The sequence below is a fragment of the Buteo buteo genome, unplaced genomic scaffold (genome assembly GCF_964188355.1).
Source record: "Buteo buteo unplaced genomic scaffold, bButBut1.hap1.1 HAP1_SCAFFOLD_194, whole genome shotgun sequence".
Taxonomy (NCBI): domain Eukaryota; kingdom Metazoa; phylum Chordata; class Aves; order Accipitriformes; family Accipitridae; genus Buteo; species Buteo buteo.
Genome location: NW_027439358.1, coordinates 88,018 through 97,101, shown reverse-complemented (window position 1 = coordinate 97,101; position 9,084 = coordinate 88,018). Strand labels below are relative to the sequence as shown.

General features: G+C 54.4%; 1 protein-coding gene across 1 annotated transcript; it reads left to right on the top strand.

The window, feature by feature from the left end:
* Window positions 1-1,319: 1,319 nt before the first annotated feature.
* LOC142028227 (uncharacterized) lies at window positions 1,320-4,325 on the top strand. The gene is made up of 2 exons (XM_075022198.1): window positions 1,320-2,276; window positions 2,619-4,325. The coding sequence occupies exons 1-2, from the start codon at window positions 1,467-1,469 to the stop codon at window positions 4,323-4,325; spliced, it is 2,517 nt and encodes an 838-aa protein (XP_074878299.1). The 5' UTR covers window positions 1,320-1,466.
* The last annotated feature ends 4,759 nt before the right edge of the window (window positions 4,326-9,084 follow it).

Here is a 9,084-nt window from a genome sequence, read left to right as displayed (position 1 = left end):
CCCCTAACCCCTAACCCTAACCATAACCCTAAACCCTAACCCTAACCCTAACCCTAACCCTAGCCCTAACCCTAGCCCTAAGTCGTACCCTAACCCTAATCCTAACCCTAACCCAACCTTAACCCTAAAACTAACCTTAGCCCTTAAAACTAACCTAATAGAAACCCTAACCCTAACTCCTAACCCTAAGCCTAACCTAACCCTAACCCTAACCCTAGCCGTAACCCTAACCCTAACCCTAACCCTAGCCCTAACCCTAACCCTAACCCTAACCCTAACCTTAGCCCTAACCCTAACCCCTAACCCCTAACCGTAACGCTAACCCTAAGCCTAACCCCTAACCCCTAACCCCTAACCCTAACCATAACCCTAAACCCTAACCCTAACCCTAACCCTAACCCTAGCCCTAACCCTAGCCCTAAGTCGTACCCTAACCCTAATCCTAACCCTAACCCAACCTTAACCCTAAAACTAACCTTAGCCCTTAAAACTAACCTAATAGAAACCCTAACCCTAACTCCTAACCCTAAGCCTAACCTAACCCTAACCCTAACCCTAGCCGTAACCCTAACCCTAACCCTAACCCTAGCCCTAACCCTAACCCTAACCCTAACCCTAACCTTAGCCCTAACCCTAACCCCTAACCCCTAACCGTAACGCTAACCCTAAGCCTAACCCCTAACCCCTAACCCCTAACCCTAACCATAACCCTAAACCCTAACCCTAACCCTAACCCTAGCCCTAACCCTAGCCCTAAGTCGTACCCTAACCCTAATCCTAACCCTAACCCAACCTTAACCCTAAAACTAACCTTAGCCCTTAAAACTAACCTAATAGAAACCCTAACCCTAACTCCTAACCCTAAGCCTAACCTAACCCTAACCCTAACCCTAGCCGTAACCCTAACCCTAACCCTAACCCTAGCCCTAGCCCTAACCCTAACCCTAACCCTAACCTTAGCCCTAACCCTAACCCCTAACCCCTAACCGTAACGCTAACCCTAAGCCTAACCCCTAACCCCTAACCCCTAACCCTAACCATAACCCTAAACCCTAACCCTAACCCTAACCCTAACCCTAGCCCTAACCCTAGCCCTAAGTCGTACCCTAACCCTAATCCTAACCCTAACCCAACCTTAACCCTAAAACTAACCTTAGCCCTTAAAACTAACCTAATAGAAACCCTAACCCTAACTCCTAACCCTAAGTGTAGGGGTCGGCGTTCGGAAGATCTCGCGTTGTCACGGAAAGTTAGAGGGTTAGTCGCAGCCTTGTGATATACCTGTAACCCCACCTCCCCTTGTTAGTATAAAAGGAATTAACTGCGCAATAAAAGCCGGAAGTTGGCGCTCACACTGTGTGTGTTATCTGTCTCTTTCCCTGGTCCGGGCCGACCAGTGATCTAAGCGTGGCACCTTGATATGTAGCGAATGCTACATAGTGGTGACCCCGACGTGATCGGTTGCCATGGCGACGATGGAACTTGCGCAAGTGATTAAGGTGTTGAAAGGGTTGGCTAATGAGGTGGGTGCCCGAGGAACGATTAGGAGGGGCCCCACGGGCGAATGCATCCAATGGGTGCTGCGCCGGGGAGGGATGAGTTCTCCCACAGAAGTTTTTAGTCCCCCAAATTGGGGAGTGGTTCGGGAGATGTTGCTTCAGTCGGCGCTCGAGGGTGAGCACGGAGCTGCGGAACGATTACGAGCTTGGGACATGGTGGAGGGGGTAGTTAAGGTGGGACAAAAGGCTAGGGAGTGCAGGTCGGCGGCGCGAGCTATCCTGTTTGCGGATGAAGCGCCGGTTCGAAAACAACGGGGGATAGTGCCCCCAGAGACGGTGGGACAAGATCAGACGGAGTGGGTGGTTGTGGAGCGGGGCTCGCGGAGCGGTTCCTCTCTGACTGATAGCGTGGACTCAGAGGGTGCGGCGGAGATAGGGGTTTTTCCGGTGGAGACGGTACCTCCGAGACTGGATGGGCCCTCTCTGCGGCGGGCATGGGAGGTGTTACGGCAGGATCTTCTGAAGGAGTTGCGGGACTGCCTCCTGGACTGGGTTCCAGGCGGGGATGTTAAGGGGGATTTGTACCGTCAGGTGAAGGAATGGGAGGAAAGAACGCCCCCGGAGGGGGAGCTCAAGAAGCTGAGAGAGTTAAAAACTGTAGCAGCGGGGGAACCACCCCCCGGCGAGGGAAACCAGGCGCCCTTGCCGGGAGAGCAGGCGGAGTTTCTGCCTGCCGAGCCTATGCAGGTTGACTCTGTGCCTGCCGAGCCTTTGCCTGTGCAGGCTGAGTTTTTGCCTGCGGCGGCCGAGCCTTTGCTTGTGGCGGCCGAGCCTCTGCCTGCGCAGGCTGCGCCAGTGCCTGCGGCGGCCGAGCCTTTGCCTGTGGCGGCCGAGCCTCTGCCTGCGCAGGCTGCGCCAGTGCCTGTGCGGGCTGAGCCTTTGCCTGTGGCGGCCGAGCCTTTGCCTGCGCAGGCTGCGCCAGTGCCTGTGGCGGCTGAGCCTCTGCCTGCGCAGGCTGCGCCAGTGCCTGTGGAGGCTGCGCCAGTGCCTGTGGCGGCCGCGCCTTTGCCTGTGGCGGCCGAGCCTCTGCCTGCGCAGGCTGCGCCAGTGCCTGCGCAGGCTGCGCCAGTGCCTGCGGCGGCCGCGCCTTTGCCTGTGGCGGCCGAGCCGCTGCCTGCGCAGGCTGCGCCAGTGCCTGTGCGGGCCGGGCCTTTGCCTGCGGCGGCCGGGCCCGTGCCTGTGCGGGCTGAGCCTTTGCCTGCGGCGGTCGGGCCCGTGCCTGTGGTGGCTGAACCTTTGCCTGCGCGGGCCGGGCCTCTGCCTGTGGTGGCCGAGCCGCTGCCTGCGCGGGCCGGGCCTACTGGGCCTGTGCTGGCTGCGCCTTTGCCTGCGGGGCCTGGCCCCGGTGGGCCTATTCTTGCTGCGCCATCAACTGCGCCATCTGCCGCTCCTGGGCCGGAACGGGTTAATCCTTCGGCTGGGCCCTTCCGAAACTGGCGCGCGGTACCAGCAGCTATAGACTCCGATTATTCCGATGAGGAGGGGTTGGATAGCGTGATACGGCAGCCCTCGGGGAGCGTGCCACCGAGACAGGCAACGGAGAGACAGGACGCCTTACAGAGGCTGAGGGGTTTGTTACAGAGGCTTGAGGGGGTCATAGAGAACGCGGAGCGTACGGTGCCGTTAATGCCTCCTACGCAGGGGGCCGGGGACACCCAGGAAGGAGGCACCCAGAAAGGTACGGACTGGCGACTAGTGGCCAAGGAATGCTGCCTCTCAGGGGTTCAGTTTCAGCCGGTTGTTCTCCCAATTCGGGCTGCGTCACGGGGCGGGTATGCATGGATGCCTTTTGATATAAAGACCGTTCGAGAACTCGCAAGCACAGTGCAGGCGCATGGAGTGAATTCCTCGCAGGCGCTCACTTTGTTTGAGTGCCTGCTCGCAACGCCTGTAGCGCCCTATGATGTGATGCAGTTAATGAGAGGGGTGCTGCCTCCATCTTTGCTGCTGTTGTTTAAGGAGGAATGGCGAGCTCAGTGCGTTAAGGTGGTGACCGACGCCCAGGCCCCTGATCATCATCTCGCGGGAGTGACCATAGAACAGCTCATGGGGGAAGGGCCGTTCGCCACGCCACAGGCGCAGGCACAGGGCATGCGCGGACGTGACTTTGCGGCGGTCGCGACTACCGCCATGGCCGCACTCAGACGTGTCGCAGCTATGGACAGAGCAGACCCCCCCTGGGTGAAGATCCGCCAGGGGCTTGCCGAAAGATTTACTGTCTTTCTGGATCGGCTTCAGCTTTCTATGCAGGCTGCAGACATTCCAGAGACTGCTAAAGATGCCATTATAATTGAATGTGCAAAGGCTCAGGCTAACCCGCAGACTGCGACGCTGCTCTCTCAGTTGCCAGCGCGTTCCACGCTGGGCGAGATGATTCGCCATGTCCTGGAAAGGGAACAACAACAGGAAACGCAACCGATAGTGTCGGCCCTGCAGCAGGCTTTGCACAAGGGTGCAGGCGTTTGTCACCGGTGCGGGGGGAAGGGCCACATAGCGCGGAACTGCGCTACCAAACCCAAAGGGCCGGGCCAGGGCGCGGGGGCGGGCGGCACTCGTTGTTGGAAGTGTGGCAAGTCCGGGCACCGAGCCCGAGACTGCCGTGCGCCCGGGGTCCAGCAGGGGGTTGTGGAGCAACCGCGACAACAACAGGGATCGCAGTCGGTAAACGGTTCGGGGGGAGGGACGGGGGCCTCGCCCTCCCCTACGGCTTTTGCACAGGGCCCAACACCAACACCTCAGGATCACACGAAGCTTCCGTGGCGCTAACTGCCGACGGACGGGGACAGGGTCAGGACCAAGTAACATCTGTTCCTGCTGACACTCTGATAGCGCTGACAATGGGCATGAATACCCGTCCAGAACAAGTGATCACGCTAGAGGTGGGACCACCTCTTTTTCCACGAAGCGTTAGTATGCTGGCCCTGTTAGATACAGGTGCAGATGTTACTGTGATTCCGATTCATATTTGGCCCCCGGAGTGGCCCACCGTCACGCAAGGGCAACTCCTGGGGGTGGGGGGGGCGCAAGAGTCAAGAAAGAGTACAGCCTTGGTAAAAATCACTCTTGCCCAGCCTACCACTACTGCAGATGCGGAGAGAGTGGCGTGGTGTAATCCGATGGTGGCGGCAGTCCCGACAGCCATCCTTGGGCGCTGCTGCCTAGAACGTTGGGGGTGTCGCCTTTCCACGGATTTTTAGTGGTGGCCACTGCTGTCTGCCGTCCCTTGAAGCTCACCTGGCTAACGAATAAGCCGGTGTGGGTGGAGCAGTGGCCTATGACTGAGGAGAAGAGGGCGGCAGTAGTGGAATTGGTGCATAGGGAAGCACAAATGGGCCATCTGGAACCTTCTACCAGTCCATGGCATACTCCTATATTTGTCATAAAGAAAAAATCAGGCGCGTGGCGACTCCTCCATGATTTGCGAGCGGTTAATGTCTGCTTACAGGACATGGGGGCTTTGCAGCCAGGGTTACCTTCTCCGGCCATTGTGCCGAAAGGACAGGGTGTCATTGTAATTGATATTAAAGATTGTTTCTTCAGTATTCCTTTACACCCAGATGATCGGGAACGGTTCGCCTTCTCTATCCCAGAGCGAAATCATCAGGCGCCCATGCAACGATATCAGTGGACAGTGCTCCCTCAAGGCATGAAGAATTCGCCAACTCTCTGTCAGATTGCGGTAGGTAAGGCCTTACACTCACTGCGTCAAGACTACCCGGAGGCCACCATCATGCACTACATGGATGACATTCTACTGTCCCATCGGAGCGAGTCTATGCTGCAGCACCTCTATGATCGGACAGTCCGGCAGCTAAGTGAATACGGGCTGCATGTATCCCCTAACAAGACACAAATGGGGCCCTCTGTTAGTTATCTAGGCACTCAAATAACACCTCGTACGGTCACTGCTCAAAGTTTTCTGGTCCCTGACCCAGTGTGTACTTTACATGATGCCCAGAAGTTAGTAGGCAAACTATTGTGGTTAAGGAACTTTGTTCCCATTGCTGCGGATGAGATGGACCTCCTGTACCAATTGCTTAACGGGGGGGAGCCCTTGAATACACCACGTACATTATTACCAGCACAACGTGAGTTGCTAGAACGTATAGCCCAACGGGCCCAGCAGTGGGGCTTGCAAAGGTTTCAACCCACACAATCAGTTGATGCGCGGCTCTTTGTAGCCGGTCAGAGCTGCCACGGTGTATTGATACAGAGTACTGACGGCCCGGAGTGGCCCTTTGTCTGGTTACATCAGGGTAAGGTACGTACGGCTATAGTTAGTTGGCCTCTGCTGGTAGCCACCATGATCATTCGTTGCCGGGGGGCTTGTCAACATTACACTGGCAGAGATCCTGACCGCATTGTTTTGCCTTGTTCGCTAACGCAGTGGAACTTGGTTTATCAGCAGGTGGCTGTTTTGCAGAGTGCATTGGCGGAATTTGCCGGGACAATAGTGGGACATGAAATCCATCCTTGTGGGGAGATCTTGCATGCTTTACCTATTCTTCCAGCACAGCAGGTGGCGAAGCGTCCTACCGGCGGCCGAACGATCTTTACTGACGCGTCCTCCAAGACAAGCAAGGCCGTTTGTGTTTGGAAAGAAGAGGGGGTATGGCACCAGGTAGCATATACTGAGCCGAGTCGCTCGGTGCAGTTTTTGGAGGCCAAGGCAGTGGCCATGGCGCTGTTACGTTGGCCGACTGAGCCTTTGAATGTGGTCATGGATTCACTGTATGTATATAAGCTTGTGATTGCGGGGGAATGGGCATTAGCTTCTTCTACGGAGATAGCTGGTATGCTGCTGAATGCTTTACAGTTACGTAGTGCGCCCGTTTTCCCTATTCATGTCACCAGTCATTCTGGTCTCCCTGGACCGTTAGCTGAAGGGAACAGCCGCGCCGACCAAGCGGCACAAGCGTGGATGGCTGCTGTTGGCGGCAATAACGTCACGCCGGCAAGGGCCCGCGCGATAACGTTGCATCGTCTTTTGCATTGCGGTCCGCGAGGCTTGGTGACTCTAACGGGCATCTCTCGTGCTGAAGCCAAAGAAGTAGTCGCAGCCTGCCCTCATTGTGCTAAAGGACCCCTTTGGGAAGCAGGGGTCAACCCTCGCGGTTTGCAACCAAATCAGATCTGGCAAACTGACATTACAGAATATGCTCCTTTTAGGCCTTTGCAGTATTTACATGTTACAGTAGACACTTATAGTAGATATATTCTTGCTACAGCGCATAGTAAACAGACTAGTTTGGCAGTTATACAGCATTGGCGTGCTTGCATAGCTCAATTAGGTATTCCGCAACAGATTAAGACAGACAATGGTGCAGCTTATGCCGGGGAACGGGTGAAGCGGTTTTGTACGGTCTGGGGTATTGACCTTAAACATGGCATCCCTCATAATAGCACTGGCCAGGCCATTGTAGAACGAGCACATCGAACCTTGAAGACCTTGCTCGATCGGCTTAGGGAGGGGGAGCAGGAGGAGCCCTCCTGGCTACAGGAAAACACACCTGCTCTCCGCACGCAGCGTCTTCTGTTAACTGCGTTAACTTCATTAAATCAGACAGTTCGGGGGAACCTGGAACAGACGGCAGCGCAACGACATTTTATGAACATGGAAGACAACGGTCCTTATCCGTTGGTCCACGTGCGTGACCTTCAGACACGCCAATGGGACGGGCCGTTTGAGTTGCGTTGTCTCGGGCGAGGGTATGCCTGTGTACAGACACCTGAAGGGCTCCTGAAATGGGTTCCTAGTCGTATGATTCGTCCTGCCTTAACCTCGTAGTGTTTGAGTTTTCTTACAGATTGCTGTTATCCTGTCCTGGCTTATGACACCTTGGGTATCCGGATGACATCCCTCTCAGAGTCCATCAATACGTGCCTTTATGGGATCCGACTGTCGGAACTCGCGGCCAGGAATCTAGGTGCCTCGGACATTCAGCCTTAACATCAACACACCAACGATAAGCCTTATAGAGTAATAGAAGTAACTCTTTCCAAGTCTTAACTTTCAATATACCTCTTGTGTGACTTTCTATAAAGGAGCTTTTTGCTCTGCAGGGTAAAGGGGACATTTACGGGTGTTTAAGATAGAGTGTTTTTAAGTAGTTGTAGAGATATGTTTCTACTCATGGCACTTTATATAGTTATTTCTTTGTGTGGAATTGTTCATAACAATAGAAGCCAACTCGTCATGGGGAGGGGAGAGATGTAGGGGTCGGCGTTCGGAAGATCTCGCGTTGTCACGGAAAGTTAGAGGGTTAGTCGCAGCCTTGTGATGTACCTGTAACCCCACCTCCCCTTGTTAGTATAAAAGGAATTAACTGCGCAATAAAAGCCGGAAGTTGGCGCTCACACTGTGTGTGTTATCTGTCTCTTTCCCTGGTCCGGGCCGACCAGTGATCTAAGCGTGGCACCTTGATATGTAGCGAATGCTACACCTAAGCCTAACCTAACCCTAACCCTAACCCTAGCCGTAACCCTAACCCTAACCCTAACCCTAGCCCTAACCCTAACCCTAACCCTAACCCTAACCTTAGCCCTAACCCTAACCCCTAACCCCTAACCGTAACGCTAACCCTAAGCCTAACCCCTAACCCCTAACCCCTAACCCTAACCATAACCCTAAACCCTAACCCTAACCCTAACCCTAACCCTAGCCCTAACCCTAGCCCTAAGTCGTACCCTAACCCTAATCCTAACCCTAACCCAACCTTAACCCTAAAACTAACCTTAGCCCTTAAAACTAACCTAATAGAAACCCTAACCCTAACTCCTAACCCTAAGCCTAACCTAACCCTAACCCTAGCCGTAACCCTAACCCTAACCCTAACCCTAGCCCTAACCCTAACCCTAACCCTAACCCTAACCTTAGCCCTAACCCTAACCCCTAACCCCTAACCGTAACGCTAACCCTAAGCCTAACCCCTAACCCCTAACCCCTAACCCTAACCATAACCCTAAACCCTAACCCTAACCCTAACCCTAACCCTAGCCCTGACCCTAGCCCTAAGTCGTACCCTAACCCTAATCCTAACCCTAACCCAACCTTAACCCTAAAACTAACCTTAGCCCTTAAAACTAACCTAATAGAAACCCTAACCCTAACTCCTAACCCTAAGCCTAACCTAACCCTAACCCTAACCCTAGCCGTAACCCTAACCCTAACCCTAACCCTAGCCCTAACCCTAACCCTAACCCTAACCCTAACCTTAGCCCTAACCCTAACCCCTAACCCCTAACCGTAACGCTAACCCTAAGCCTAACCCCTAACCCCTAACCCCTAACCCTAACCATAACCCTAAACCCTAACCCTAACCCTAACCCTAACCCTAGCCCTAAGTCGTACCCTAACCCTAATCCTAACCCTAACCCAACCTTAACCCTAAAACTAACCTTAGCCCTTAAAACTAACCTAATAGAAACCCTAACCCTAACTCCTAACCCTAAGCCTAACCTAACCCTAACCCTAACCCTAGCCGTAACCCTAACCCTAACCCTAACCCTAGCCCTAACCCTAACC

Coding starts and splice junctions, on each gene's coding strand:
- LOC142028227 (XM_075022198.1), top strand. CDS start 1,467: ATGGCGACGATGGAACTTGCGCAAGTGATTAAGGTGTTGAAAGGGTTG. Junction 2,277..2,618: donor TGCCTGCCGAGCCTTTGCCT/GTGCAGGCTGAG, acceptor GTGCCTGCGCAG/GCTGCGCCAGTGCCTGCGGC.